This window comes from Bos indicus x Bos taurus, chromosome 11 (genome assembly GCF_003369695.1).
Source record: "Bos indicus x Bos taurus breed Angus x Brahman F1 hybrid chromosome 11, Bos_hybrid_MaternalHap_v2.0, whole genome shotgun sequence".
NCBI classification, from domain to species: domain Eukaryota; kingdom Metazoa; phylum Chordata; class Mammalia; order Artiodactyla; family Bovidae; genus Bos; species Bos indicus x Bos taurus.
The window spans coordinates 29,630,416-29,645,759 of NC_040086.1; the positions used below are offsets into that span (position 1 = coordinate 29,630,416).

The window sequence follows — 15,344 nt, forward strand, 5'->3', positions numbered from 1 at the left end:
GCCTCTGGGATGCTCCCCCAACTGCCTGGTGGGCTGGCTGCCTCTCCATGGGCGCTCCCGGCAGCCCAGACGGCCCACGGATGTGGAATGCTCATCCTGCAGAGCTGCCAGGCCCTCTCTGCTATCGGCCTCCCACAAGCCTGGAGTAAGGGCTGTGGTGTCTTTCTCAGCCTGTGTCTCCAGACCCTAGCATGGCAAGAGGTTGCTGGCCCCAAACTAAACAAATGACCTATCCCCTCCGATCTGGGACCTAAACGGGAAAAGTACCAAACTCCCAGGGTTAGTAGGAGATTGAGATAAACACACAAATCCCTTGTCCAAGAGCTGGCTTGGCAAATATGTTATTTTCTTATCTTCTCATCAGGCTTACCTTGTAGCTCAGCTGATAAAGAATCTGCTTGCAATGTGGGAGATCTGGGTTTGATCCCTGGGTTGGGAAGATCCCCTAGAGAGGGGAACAGCTACCCACTCCAGTATTCTGGCCTGGAGAATTCCATGGACTGTATAGTCCGTGGGGTCGCAAAGAGTCTGACATGACTGAGCACCTCTCACTTTTCATCAGGAAAACAGAAAGGTAACTGACCATAGAAGGGAAGTGTTGGCAATCCATCCGGGATGGCTGGGTGGAGATCTACTGATCAAACGTCATAGGGACCTTAGGCCTTAGAGCTTGAAAGGAAGGTAAGGACCACTTCATGCAGCTGAAACACCCACCTGAGCTGATTATACAGCTGGGGAAAGAGGCCCAAAGACAGAGGAAGGCTGATGGGTGACCATGGGGCAGGCTCCTCCACTGCAACAGCTAGCTGGTAGGTCTCCACTGGAAGCAGGGGAATGGGAAGGCCTCTTTCCAGAAACACCACAGGCTACAGTTTTGCAAAGTTGGGTATGATTCCTAGGCAGATCAGGAAATCAATTTAATAGCATTAAAACAAAACAAACCGGAATGGAAAATAGTACACTGTGTATCATTGCAGTTATAAGTAACTTTGGGGTTTGGGGGAGCCAGGGAGTGATTTTGTAGATTGAGGCGGGCAGGGCCTGTACTTGAGTGACCTATCAATTACTTCTCATCTCTAGAGCAAACTGAAGGATAAAGATAACCTGGGGAGGAGGCTGAGGAGGAGAGAGGAAGCCTCAGTGGAATTGGAGATGGTGATTAAAGAAGGGTAAAAAAGGAGAGGTTTGCAAAGGCATCATGGGCAGAAGAAATCATTTGGTTGCAGCCTTAACTCCAGTATTCTTGCCTGGAGAATCCCAAGGATGGAGGAACCTGGCGGGCTGCACTCCACGGGGTTGCAAAAAGTTGGACGTGACTGAGCGACTAATGCACTTTCTTTCCTAGCTGGCACCACAGAGGGCCTGCTGCAGAAGCCGTAGGAGCTCCCTGGTCTCTTATCATGAAATGCTTCTATAACAGTGATATTGTATATGTGGAGCATTTACACTTCAATGTTCCAAGCCTCCTAGGAGGTGTGGGGAGGGGTGAGATCATTATCTCATTTTGCAGGTGGGGAGACTGAGGATCTGAGAAAGCTGCCAGATGCAGAATGAGAATCCAGTCTTCCTAGCTTCTGAATGGGTGGCCTTTCCACCACACCACAATGCGAGCACTGTGTTTAGACAAGGTTTAAGGTTTAAGACGGTTGCCCTTCAGAATCACCCAGGCAGCTGCCAAAAAATTCAAAGGCCTGCCTGCTTCCCTCCTGCAACCATTGAAATCAGAATCGGGGCATGGGGCTGGGCTATCACTATCTTTCAAAGCTCCCTTTGGAAAGCCTAGTGCACAGCCAGAACTGGAAACCTTGGGCGCAGTTGGGACTGTGTCCCCAGTGCTGGGTCCTCCTCACCCCTACCTTCTTTCCGGGCCTGGCTATCAGGTTCTACCTTGGCCCATTTGGCCAAGCTGCCTAAGATGTCTGTTGGTGCCCTTAGCTCACATGAATGTCACTGTTGTTTTCCAGAGTGACTCCCCCAGGACGCTGCCACCCAGGCCCAGTCCTCAGAGCCGATGTCTCTTGGGGCCCCCTGAGAGGAGGTGTGATCAGGGAGGTGGAGAGGCAGGCGGCTCTGACAGACAGAAAGCAAACAGCTCAAAGGGGTGGCAGGCTGCATTTTATTCATTGTTAATTTCAACACCCTTCAAACCCTCTCTTGGAGTGCTGCTCGAAAAAATAAATGTATTGTTTAAGAAATCCTGCAGACTGGCCCCGCATGCTCTAAGTCCCTCCTAAGAGAACAGGGAGCATAGAAAATGATCTGTAAAGCAAGGGGGGAGCTTCCCTAGGGAAGAGAGGGTGGAAGGGGGGACGGGGTTGGGGGTGGAAGGGGAGGAGGCTGACAGCAAGGGGAAGGGGAGGGTCTTGGGTCAGGTTGATGCAGAAATCTCACCACTTCAGTGTGGAGCCTGGCTGGGTGGGCACCTGGAGGTGTCAGAGCTGCTCCAGGGGCCAGAGTCCATGCTGATGGCCCTGTCCTCGGGGTCAGGAGTGCTGTCAGCCCTCTCCTCCTCTCCCCCACCCCACAGAGTAGGGAGCCTTTGGCAGCACCAAGCAGCACATTTTCTAACAACTGTTCCAACAAAGAAATGAGCCCCAGCCAGTGCCTCTTCTGGACTCAGAAGTGCCTCAGCAGTCTGTCTGAATGTGCTTTCCAGACAGTGAGCACGTGCAATTGTGCTTTTTGTTTGTGAAAAATGTAAAAAGTTACAGTAAGATGGAGCCGTCTGGCCCATGGCTCCTACTGTGCCAGGTTGCTCCTCACCCACCTGGGAGGGGGTGCGCAAGAAGCAGGGCTCTGTTGGGAGGCCTGTCTGAGGGATGGAGGAGCCTGAGTACATTCAGCAGCTGTTTTCCAGGGTTTGGCTTGGGTTTGGTCGCTGGCTTCTGTGTAAAACACAGATTTGTGCAAAGTGTTCATGAAACTCCCCCAAGACAGGGAGGAATTTTCCAGGCCCTTGCAGATTTCCAAGGAGCTAAAAATGCAAAAATCCTTCTTCTTAAAGTAGCCCAGACTGGGATTTTTTTTTTTTTTTTTTTTGCTTTAGGGAAAGGGGCTAGTAGCTCTTTATAAAGCTGACACATGTGTATGTATGTGTGTGTGTGTGCGTGCGTGCGTGCGTGCATGAGGCTGCAATATGTGACACTTCTGGCAAAAGCCCAGGATTGCCTGGCTTTTTCCACAGTCTGAGGGCCTAAGGCTGCCTGAGCCTTCTGCCTCCTCTGCCAGACCCAGACAGAAGCACTAGCTTCAGACAGAGAACACAAGGGCTGGCCAGACTACTTGGTCTTCTTACTGAACACGGCACCAAGGCGTGCCCTTGCCTGCTCAGCTCTGAGAAGGCTGGGCTCCTGTCTAGGATTCTGGCCCCTGCGTGGCCACAGATGGGTGACAAGGGCTTCTTAGAGCCCATGCTGTCTTTACGGGAGCCTCACAGCCGCAGCACAAGAGGAGTGAGTGTGGGCCTAAGGTTAGGAAGCAACTCTTGGAGCCTGAGGGCACTGTGAGCTGCCAGCTGTGCGTGAGACCGGAGACCCCCCATGTGGTGGGAGCGGCCACAGCATCTAAGAGAATGGAGCACTTTCTTAGCTGGGGGTTCAGAAACCTGCACCAAACAAGGGGTCCCTAATAATATCTATAACCCTGAAATGACAGAAGGACCCCATCCCAGCTTGTCAGCCGGGTCTAGTTCTCGATGCTCGCCCTCAAACAGGATGTCAAACAAGCCCTTTAGCTCTGGGTCTAGGCTCCGACAATCCCACTCACCTTGCGAGTTTGGCTTTTCCAAGGGAAGCAGCCCCTGACATCTGGGGCACTGAGCCCTTTGGCCTCAGGTGAAAGACAATGTTTATTGAGAAGGGGGGAGTAGACTAAGGGAACATGAACAAAAGTACGTGCATACCACTGAGCCCTGATCTGCTGCTGTACACTAGAGGACCGGTGTTTCTCTGGGAGGTTACTGAGGAGGAAAGGTCCCTTTCCTGGCTCCCTTGAACGATGCTTTCAATTCCCTCAGAAGCGTGCTCAAGCTGTCTGCAACTGCCTCCTTCCAAAGCCAAAGCACAGGAAAAGAAGTGAAAACAGCTAAGGCTGCAGCATGAGCAACCCAGAAGAGACGTTAGGGAGCAGCGGTGACAGAGAAGACTGCCAAGGAAGGTGGCGAGCTTTTCTTCTCTGGAGGCAGATCCTGTTCCCTCTTGGGATGGGATTCTGTGCAGTCCTGTTCGAGGTCAGAGGATTGCTGGATGCCCCTTCTAGCCTGCCTGGCTCAAGCAGCCTTGATGACTGTGTCTTAAGTTCTCTGTGCTGTTCCTGGGGCTCACCTTTCTGGGTAGGCTGCTGTTTTGCCTGTTGTTAAGTCCTCGTGGTCTAGGTATCTCTGTCACGGGGCTGTCTGCTTTCCCTCTGGATGGCTCAGATCCCCAAGTTATTTCCCGTTGCCTAGGTGACATCTCTAATTGGATGCCTTTTAATCTTTCCTTCTTTTAAAGGGACAGACCTGAAACTTCATTTCTAGGTCCCATTAGAGGACTTCTGCCCTGAAAACATGTGTGCCTCTCTGAACATGTGGTCCCTTCAGTGTGACTGCAGCTGTCGCTCAGATGGAGGAAGGGGTGGTGGGGGTTGGGAAGGGTGGCTCATGGAGCCAGCCTAACTGATGTCACAGTTCATCCTGGAAGTGTTGGCTGTCTGGAAGCCTACCCTTCAGGAATTGGCTAGATTGACTTCTGTCCAGGACCGCTCCTCACTGGCTTCACCCCCAGATTAGGGTCTGTGTGTAAAAGCCAATTCAGATCCAAATTAGAAATGACCCCTCACCACTCAAAAAAGAAATGATCCCAAAGTAGCTAGAGAGTTGCTCAGATCTGAATTTGTCTTTTCCTTCTTGCCATGAACTGGAAGGGGCGAGGGGAGGCTGACATTCAAGCATGACTCTTAATGCTGTGTGTGTTGTTTGAGAGTTCCAGGCACATATGCTTCCTTCATTTCCAAGAAGGGAGATTTCACGGCTTTTGATGCCTCTCAGGCAGAGGGTGTGAGGTGTCCTAGTGCTTTTCTAAGACTTCCTGTCAGAAGCTGTATATGTATTGGTGGGTCACACTGTGTCTGACTAGACTCTGGTATTTATCCTTGGATCATCATCTTTTTAGATGAGAAAATGGGCCCATAGAGGATAGAGGATTGTTCCTTTATAGTCCGAGACCTTCATCTCTTCTATGAAGACTGGGCATTGGGCTTTCCTTCAGGTGGATGACTCCCTGTGAGGCAGAGGGTGAGTCTAGGAGAAACTGTCCTTCAGCTTGAGGATCATCCAGACCAAAACTTGAATCCCAAAACTGCTTCTTCCATCCACCAGCTCTCTCCCTCTGGCTTGCTTCCACTTCCAATACAGACTGTGTGTGTGGAAAAAAAACACATTCACCTGAGAATCAGAGACCAACAGGGCTCAGAATGGGATGTATCCCAAACACATCATGGGCTCTGGAGTCATGTTCTCTGTCACTTGCAGGATGGCTGCTTTGGTTCCCAGGGCTGCAGGCCCTGGTGCCCACCAATGCAGCTAGCAGAGCCCTGCTGCAGGGGAGGGGCAGCTGGAGGGGGTGCTCTGCACCCCTCAGGCTCTCTACAAGGGAAAAAAACGTTGAGAAAAAAAAATCCCCACCAACAAAGAAAAATCTTGTTTGAGAAGACTCAGATGTTCCTGGCTAACAACAAAAAGCATTCCCGTGGATGATGCTGGTGAAAGGAAGGAGAGTTGAGGGGATTCAGAGATGCGCCCTGAGCCACAGAGATCAGCCGGCTGAGGCAGAGCTGGGCTCCTTGTAGCCCGAATGAGCCCTGCAGACCACTCCAGGCTTTCCCTCCTTAAAGAGTTGGCCAGCTCCAAGTTCTAAGTGGACTAACTCCAGGCTGAGAAAGGCCTCCTAAGCCCCTTACCATGGCAGTTCCCAGGTCTCTGGGAAATGCCACAGTCCGCAAGTTGGTGCTGTGTTTCATCTCATTGCATAATACTACACCATTCTCTGTGTGTAGCGGCTGTTCTATATATATACATCAGGAGGCAACATATGGCTCTCCCCACCCCCACCTGTCATAACTGTGACTATATCATTTCTGAAGACCAGAAGGAAGCTGCTAGGCTGGGCCAGGATTCTAAATGCTGCGGAGGTAATTCGGAGCCATGGAAAGTTGCACCATATGCTTTGGGGTTGCCAGCTGCTTATGTGCATGGAGGCGGGGTTTAGTGCCAGTCTGCAAAACTCAGGGGCGGCACTCCCCTGGCTGCTGTGTGTACCAGGCGAGGGTCTGGGGTGCCACTTTTTCTCTCCCCAGAGGAGAATCTGCTGGGGACCACGGTTCTCCAAGAAGGGGACCCACAAGAATAACAGGCTCCCCCAAAACCTGCCCTTGATAACATCAGACCTGGCCAAATAGTATTTCTTTAAAAAAAAAATTTTTTTTTGTTTCATTTTATTGGATAAAGGTTAAGAAAGCGCCAGCGTCTGAGAGGAGAGCAAACGCCGCCCGGCTGCACGCCAGCCTGCTTGAGGGTCCGTGGCGCGACAGGTTGCTCGTCTACCTGGAGGCGCTGGTCTCGGCCAGGCGGTTGTTCATGATGCCCAGCGCGCCCACGCCGCCCGAGAAGCCGTTCTGGCGCGTGTTGACGCACACGCTGCGCGGGTAGCCGTTGGCCGTCTCCGACAGCTGCTTCTGCAGCAGCGCCAGCGACACCTTGTTGGAGGCCGTGAGGTCGCGCATGGAGATGAGCTCTCCCGACAGGCGGCGGCCCTCGGCGTCGCTGTCGCGGGCCGCGGGGTCGGCGCCGAGTGCGGCCAGGCGGCGGCGCAGCCGGGAGCCCGGGGTGATGGCGTTGCGCCGGGCCAGGGGCGCGCCGGGCGCGGGGCAGCAGCGCGCGCAGCAGCGGCAGCTCAGCTTGCGCAGCATCCAGTTGAGCACCTGCTTGATGAGGATGGAGATGACGTTGAAGAGCGAGTAGATGCAGCACACGCCGAGCAGGATGAAGAGGAAGTTGCCCAGGCGGTAGAGCCCCTGGTTCCGGTAGGCGGCGTGCTGGCTGCTCACCAGGTCCCCGAAGCCAATAGTGCTGAAGGTGACGAAGCAGAAGTAGAGCGAGTCCACGTAGTCCCAGCCCTCCACGCTGGTGTACATGGCCGAGGCGCAGCAAGATAGCAGCACGGCGAACAGGCCCAGGATCAGCAGCACGTGGTACACCGAGGGCTTCCAGCCTGCCAGGCAGTCGGCCTCCGAGAGCGCGGAGCCGCGGCGGAAGGTGGCGGGCAGCAAGCCGCTTCGGCGCAGCTGGCGCTCCCGACAGGCGCGCATGATGAAGGCCAGCAGCGAGATGATGCGCTCCAGGAAGAGGTTGAAGAACAGGATGGTCCCGGCGCAGCCGAACAGCCCATAGGCGATGAGGAAGGCCTTCCCGCCCACCGTGGCGGGGGTGGTCATGCCGAAACCTGTGGGGACAGAGCAGGGGTCAGCGCGATCCTGGCTGGACAGGTGGTCCCCACCCGGCGCAGCGCAGTTGTATCTAGGTGTTGACATGGCTCTTACCTGAGTGGCATCACTCAACTGGAGGAGAAACAGTGCCAAGACGTTTCTCTCCCTTGGTGGCACCAGATATGGTTCCTAAGTAAGTCTGGACAACCCCTAAACTGATGGAGGATACATGGCTCCTCTTCTGGGGGATCTATAAATCATGCCAGTGGTGAGAGAGTCACTAGGAAAGGCCCATCACAACACACAGAAGAGCTGCACAGGGGAAGATACTGAGATACCCACAACTCACACGAGTGTCACCTGTTGTCTCGCCACTCAATGGTTTTTTTAATGTACCAGTGGCACACTTGGGCCTTGCTAGGACAGAATTCCGTAAAGGCTTCATTTGATAGAATTGCTGGGGACCAGGTATATTATATTTAGTCCAGCTAGCTATATTTGATGGTAGCTAAGGGAAAGGTTTCTGCCCAGCTGGGTCCTGTGCTGCTGTGTGTCTGGAGTGGCTTTTATTCTGAGAGGTCTGCTCTACGCCTGGGCAGCGGCTTAGTGCTTTGAACTCTTATAATTAAGTCTTGATTTACCCGCTTGTTCAAAGCACAGTCTTGAAGGGAGTTTCTTTATCGACTGATTGCTGCAGAAGGCTTGGCTTCCCACCAGGGTGCTTGGCCCATGCTGGCCAGGGTCCCGCAGAGCGGCAGCTCTGCTCCTCCACCATGAGCTCTCAGCCAGCTGCCAGCTGTGATGTCTTTGTGGGACCCATGGCTACCTGACTCTGGTTATGGGAGGGTATGTTATCCCTTAGCATGAAGATCCACTGCTGCTTAGAGTCTGAGCTGAAAACACATCATCAGAGCAGCACGGTAGCACCTATCAAGACCTCTGCAGCTGAAGTTCAGGGGCATCCCTGTTTAATGCATGCCCAAGGTCAAAAGGTCTACTTATGCCTTGTTAGTGGGGTAAGGCCAACTCTGGGAAAGGGGTGGCTTAACTATTTCCCTGAAAAACCTTGAAGTTAGTTTTTTCTTTTTTCTTTTTTTTAGAATGATCCCTTAAATGTGTATGCTAATCATTTTCTAGAATCCTTGGAGGAAATGCCCCATTGCCTGACATTGTCTTCATCTTATGCTTAATGACTCAACTTAGGAGAAAATCTTCTAGTGATACCTTTGTTGAGGAAGTTGGATTATATCCCTAGGTTCAGAATTTGGCTATAAGTGTGAAAAAAACCAAACTAGCAGTGTAACCAGGAGTTCAAAACGAGGGATTTTGCTACACTTTAAAGTCAAACTCAAGTTTCTGAATTCATAAAGAACTCAACTCTGAATCAGTATGACTATATGTGGAGTGGGAGTGTTTGTATTTGTCTCTGTGTGAATTTATTAAAAAATCCTATTAATAGATTGATAACCCAGGTGTCCACCAGCCTAACTAATTCATGGTCAATTCATACAAGAAAATACTATACAGCAAAGAAAAAGCAAAGTCCACTGCTACCTGCAACATGAATGAACCTCACAAAAAGAATGTTAAAAGAAACTGGACACAAAAAAAGTATTCCACTGGCATAAAATTCAAAGCCAGGCAAAACCAAACTACAGTACCTTTTTAGGGATGCATATTTGATTGGTAAAATTACAAGGGAAATTGAGATAAAAGTCAGAATTGGAGTTTGCTCTGGGGGTGGCAGGGCAGGGTGAATGGAAGGGGACCCAGGGATACTCTGGAGTGCTGGAAATGATCTGTCGATCTGAGTGGTGGTTGCATGAGTGTTCATTGTATAATAACTTTTCAAACTATGTGTTTTTGGAGCTTTTTTACTCTCACGATAAGAAAAACTTCAAAATGCCTAGACAATTAGGAACTATGAGGGACCTTAATTCTGCTCTACCTGTCACTGTATAGATGAGGGAGCAGGGGTTGAGGGAACATGACCTACAGCTCATGGGGGACAGATGCCATACTTGTGTCCTGGCTTCTCGCTTGGTGCTGAGACCATCATACACAACACTGCTGCTACTCAGGAAGGGAAAACAACCCCTCTGGTTGGGGGAATCACTTGGCTAAATTCCTAAAGAAATGAAAAATGCTGAGCCTGGAATATTAATACTATGCCTAAGAGAATACTGAATGGGATTTTCCTGTTGTTTTGAATTTTCAGCTAAAAGTTTAGCGTGGCATGTAATACATTAGCCCTCATTCTAAAGAGAAGTTTTAAATATTTATTTATTTGGCTGTGCTGAGTCCAAGTTGTGACATGCAGGATCTAGTTCCCAGACCAGGGATCAAACCCGGGCCCCCTGCATCAGGAGCTTGGAGTCTTAGCCACTGAACCACCAGGGAAACCCATAAAGAGAAGTTTTAAATACATCTACCTTTTATCTATTAAGTCAGCAAAATAGGGTGACCAGTAACCCTCACCACCCACTTCCAGGCTATACAGAAAGACTAGAAAGTACCCAGGGATAATGGGAGATGGCCTTGAAATAGCAGGGTGCTGTGGCATCCCCAAGTCAAGAGATGGTGGGGGGAGGATTGGTCAGGAGAATATCAGGCTGCAGCAGGGGCAGCCTGGCAGCTTGTTTCCTGGTGGATGCTGGCTGAACTGCAGACACTTGTCCACTCACCCTGGAGCACTGGAGCAGAGCATGGTGAGGGTTCTGGGAGAGTCAGAGGTGTCTCCTGGAATCTAACCCTGTGCCGGACAGTTCCCTGGGCCGAAGGTTGACTGGTGTAGCTCACACAGGCAGGGGCAGGAAGGGGGCACTAGTGGGAGCAGTCTGCTGCCCTGGCAGTCTCCTAGGGCATCCTGTGCCAGGGACGGGGGAGAGTGACAGGGGTCAAGTGAACTCTGCAGCCAAATCTGAAGAGACTGCCCAGGAGGGCTGCCTGCTGGATCATGGGGGCCTGAGGGGCAGAGGACAGGTGAGCATGCAGTGTAGTCATAGGAAGCACCACCCACTCAAGGAAAGGTGCAGGGTGGTGGTGCCTGTGTTTGGGGGGATCACCAAAGACCCATATGGGCTCCATGAAAAGGTATGCCTGTCCTAACAGTGGGTGTTGTGGTGCAGCCGTAAGGCCAACCCCTACTGGCTCATTCCTTTTCCAGCAAACACTGAGGACCTGGTTGGCAGGCCTTGTGCTAGGCTCAGGGCTTTGGTGGAAAACCAGACAGACACCCTCACAGATGACCTAGGCTGCCTTCTTAGAGGTTTTACACAGCTCCCCACTTGACCCTCTGCTGTCAGCGGCTCACCCCTGGATAGGGGCAGAGCTTTTCCCTGCTGCCTCCACTCAGGGGCTGGGCCAGACCTGGGCCTGAGGTCTCCTCGTGGCTATGACTCCAGGCCCCAAATGACGCCAAATGCATGGCTGGCTATGGCACTTTCTGCCGAAAATGAAGAGGACAGGCAGGTAGGAGGTTCCCTGACATCACAGAGGACACCCAACGCCAGGGTCCCTCTCACTGGCCTTTTCCTGAGGTCTGGCCCCCATGCCCACTTCACCTCCCTTTGCTTTCCTGCAGACCCACCGTCAGCTCAGCTCCAGAGGCAGGGTGGAGGGGGCACGGTCCACCCTCCTTCCCCATCAGCACCTAGAGGCTCAGAGTTCTGGGGGTGCTGAGGGCGGTAGGGTCATGCCTGGTGCTGCTGCCTAGCCAGATGTTCCCACGATGGAAGAACAGTCCCCCCAAACTCTTGGCAATCTGTGGGGAGCCAGGCTGGCTCTGGAGAAGGACCTTGAAGCTTCAGCCAGAGAAAAGGCAAACCCAACCACCCAGAGAATTCCCCCTTCCCCCACTCACACTCTGCAGAGGCGGAATCTGTCCCCGGGTTCGCACCAAGCCTGCTGTTTTGTTTATGCCACAATTGATCTGCCATCCCAGTTTGCAGAGAGCAGACACTTGGGGGCTTTATTATGCCACTTTGACAAAAGCTGTGAAGCTCATTCCCACAGTCTGTCTGGTGCCGCCTTCGCAAATGGGGCCCCAGTGACAGGGCCTCTGGAGTTCAGCTCTGAGAGCCTGGAAGTGAGATGGGGAGGCCAGCACTGATCTGTCTCAGGCCCTGGGTGCAGCCTCTGTGCTGGGCACTGGACATGTCCTCTCACCCGGTCCCCTCAACCATCCTGAGAGGGACGCATCATCAACCGCAACAGTGCAGGCAAGGGCATGGGCTGAGTAATATACTCAGCAAGTTACTGTTTGTGAGCGGCTGAACTGACTGTGCTGACCTTTTTCACTGCACCAAATGGGACATTTGGGTTCATCATCTGGGGCAACTTTTCCCACTAGCTCTGCAGTGTCATCTGGTGGAGGGGAAATATAATTTATAATCTAATCTGAGATACTTGACAGCAAATAATTACCCCAGGACAACAGGTGTAAGCCACAGCGAATCCAAGCAACTGGGATGCATGATTAAAATGCAGATTCCAAGGTGGGTCCCACTCCAGAGACTTATTTAGAATGGCCCAGGACTCTGCATTTTAACAAATGTCCCCTGATGATTCTAATGTGAATGGGCTAAAACGCTTCCTTTAAGAAACAATATAATACTCTATCGTTGATGACCCTACTGGTTGGAATTGGCCCAATTTCAAATATTTTGATTTAAATTCCCTAAACCTTTTTTTTTCAGCTTTATTGAGTTGTAGTTGACATATAAACCTGTAAGATATTTAAAATATACATCATAATGATTTGTTGGTTTAAATTTCAAGTAACATAAAACCCTTGTTGTGGACACTGCAGCTATCTCCTTTAACCATCACCCCACCCCACAACCCTAAGTATAGCAGCCAAAGAACTGACCCAACAGCTAGAGGTGGGTTCCATTGCTGCTGCTGCTGCTAAGTCGCTTCAGTCATGTCCGACTCTGTGCAACCCCTGAGACGGCAGCCCACCAGGCCCCGCCGTCCCTGGGATTCTCCAGGCAAGAACACTGGAGTGGGTTGCCATTTCCTCCTCCAATGCATGAAAGTGAAAAGTGAAAGTGAAGTCACTCAGTCGTGTCCAACTCTTAGAGACCCCATGGACTGCAGCCTACCAGGCTCCTCTGTCCATGGGATTTTCCAGGCAAGATACTGGAGTGGGGTGCCATTGCCTTCTCCCGTGGGCTCCATTAGTCTAGTCCAATCTGGAAAATCCAATCCCTTACTATAACTGGTTGGAGGATGGATGGGCCTAAGCCAGTCAGTGTGGGGCATTTTCATGGCTACAGGGTTTGGCTCAGGGATGTGACCAATCAGATGAGAGGAGAGTTTCTCTGACAGTTTCTGGGTCAAATGCTTCTCACCTTTAAGAGTGCTGCCCTGGGTATGGAAGGAGGAGGAGGTGGCCCCAGAAGTGGCTGGTGGCCATCTGTGGCCATGAGGAGCCAGCTTAGATGAAGCTGACACTGCAGGAGCCTGAGTCACGGTATCCTGAAAGCCCTAATGAACTGTCCAGTCAAACGGGCCCATGAGTTTGGGAACCCCTTGGGAGTAGGGACCCTTATATCGGCAATTCGGAATTATAGATTATATAGGCTGCTCAGGTTTGAATCCTAGCTCCACTAGGATTTGTCCTTGAGCAAATTAACGTTTCTGTGCCTCCATTTTCTCATCTGTAAAGTGGAGATGATAATACTTGCATTTTTGTACTAAACTGAGTCAGTACATCTAAAACACTTAGGATAGTGCCCAGCTAGCACACTGTGCTGTGCTGTGCTCAGCCGTTTCAGTTGTGTCTGACTCTTCACAACCTTGTGGACTGAAACCCGCCAGGGTCCTCTGTCCATGGGATTCTCCAGGCAAGAATACCGGAGTCAGTTGCCATGCCCTCTTCCAAGGGATCCTCCCGACTGAGAGATCGAACCAGTGTCTCCTGCATTGTAGGCAGATTCTTTACTGCTGAGCCACTGAGGAAGCCCTTGCCTAGCACATTAATAAGCGCTTATGAAGTCTTCTTTCTATTCTCCACAGTGGACAAGGGAATCATGTATAAATTAGGCACTGATAGTTACTTGTTATTGAATAACTGAAAATAAAAATTTCAAGAACCTCTCCAGGATGAGAGTTAAATATCAGGGAGAGTGAGAAAGCTGAGGTCAGGGGATCAATGGGCAGAGGAGGGGAAAAGACCCATTAGGACTCCCAGATAAACATGAATTTCAGATAAACAAATGAACTTTTTAGTGTAAGAACATCCCAAACATTGCATGGGCCATATTTACACTAAAAAAAAAAAAAAAAAGATTCGTTGTGTTTCTGAAATTCGTATTTAACTGGGAGTTCTGTATTTTTATCTGCTAAATCTGGCAGCCCTACCCATGGCCTACTTGTCTGCTGGGCACACTCCTCTGGGAAGCATCTTCCAACATCCCCCTCTCCTGGGATCCTTCCTGAATGCTGGAGGAGGGGTAACAGGCTCACTTTAACACTCAAGGGGCCTAAAGCTCACACAGAGCTGGGCCTTGCCCAAGGCCAGGCCAGCAGCCGGGTCTTCCAGCACCTCTCACTCTCCAAACAGGAAACAGTGGGAGATGTGGGATGGGCTGTGGGGCAGAGGCTGGGGCAGCCTTCAGGCTGCTCTGTGGTTGGAGCTGACACTGACTTGGGGAGAAGGTAGGAAGCACATGGCCACACTCTGTGGAGGCGGGCTGGACACTTGAGAGGTGAGACTTAAGATTCACATAAGCCCCAGGTCTCGGAGAAGGCAATGGTACCCCACTCCAGTACCCTTGCCTGGAAAATCCCATGGATGGAGGAGCCTGGTAGGCTGTAGTCCATGGGGTCGCAAAGAGTCGGACACGACTGAGCGACTTGACTTTCACTTTTCACTTTCATGCATTGGAGAAGGAAATGGCAACCCACTCCAGTATTCTTGCCTGGAGAATCCCAGAGATTGGGGAGCCTGGTGGGCTGCTGTCTATGGGGTTGCACAGAGTCGGACATGACTGAAGCGACTTAGCAGCAGTAGCAGCAGCAAGCCCCAGGTCTGGAACCTCGAGGCTGCCCATGTCATCCTTCTCCAAGTCCCTCTCCTGAGGAGGATAGCCGAGCAGCCTGGCCAAACCTTCTGGGAGGGTTGAGAATGAAAGGAAGGCTGGAAGAAGTTATTAAAGCATTTAGTGAGGAGTGGAAACATGGGATATATGATAATTATATTATCACATAATAGCTGATATGTATTGAGCCCTTACTCTTTCTAAGCACTGTGCCAAAGCTTCATGTAAATCAATGCATCCATTCTCACAATTCAGTGAGGCACTGGGTGTCATTCATCCTAAGGCATAGCTATTTTCCTCAAGTTTCAACACCTCTGAAATCAGGATGCACCTTACAATTGATGACTTAGTTTATTTGGCAGCATTCAAAATTCTTAATAGTATACATTATTGGTGCATCTATAATTGCTGGTGTCTTAGATTTGATGAACTACAGTGGGAATTATTTTCATTCCCATTTGTGAGATTAGTAAACTGAGTCACACTTAATAAAGGCACTTAGGTTAAATAACTTGCACAGATCACAGAGCAAGCAAGTGACAGAGCCCAGTGTGAAACCAGAGGAAGGAGTTTGTGATGCACTAAGAGTCAAACGCAGGAGAGTTCAGACAAAAGAGACATAGGCTGCTTTTGGTTAGAGCAGCAGTTCTTAACTCTGGCTTCAAAGTGGAATCGCCTGGGAAATTTAAAATAGTCTCCAGAGCAGCTTAGGTCAGAAGCAGGGCTGGTATTCTGCAGCGACTGAGAGAGTCTTATGGAGGAAGAGGTATTCATGTTTAGTCTTGAAGTGTGGATGGGACTTCGAGAAGGAGGAAGTTAGAGACCTGGTGTGCCCTG

At 50.9% G+C, this 15,344-nt stretch overlaps 1 protein-coding gene across 1 annotated transcript in view; it reads right to left on the reverse strand.

Moving 5' to 3' along the window:
* Positions 1-2,095: 2,095 nt before the first annotated feature.
* The window catches only part of KCNK12 (potassium two pore domain channel subfamily K member 12), a 53,124-nt gene continuing 39,875 nt past the window's right edge, over positions 2,096-15,344 (reverse strand). The window contains exon 2 of the mRNA XM_027555198.1: positions 2,096-7,478. Coding sequence (XP_027410999.1) covers positions 6,577-7,478 — 902 coding nt within the window. The 3' untranslated portion in view covers positions 2,096-6,576. The remainder of the gene's footprint in view (positions 7,479-15,344) is intronic.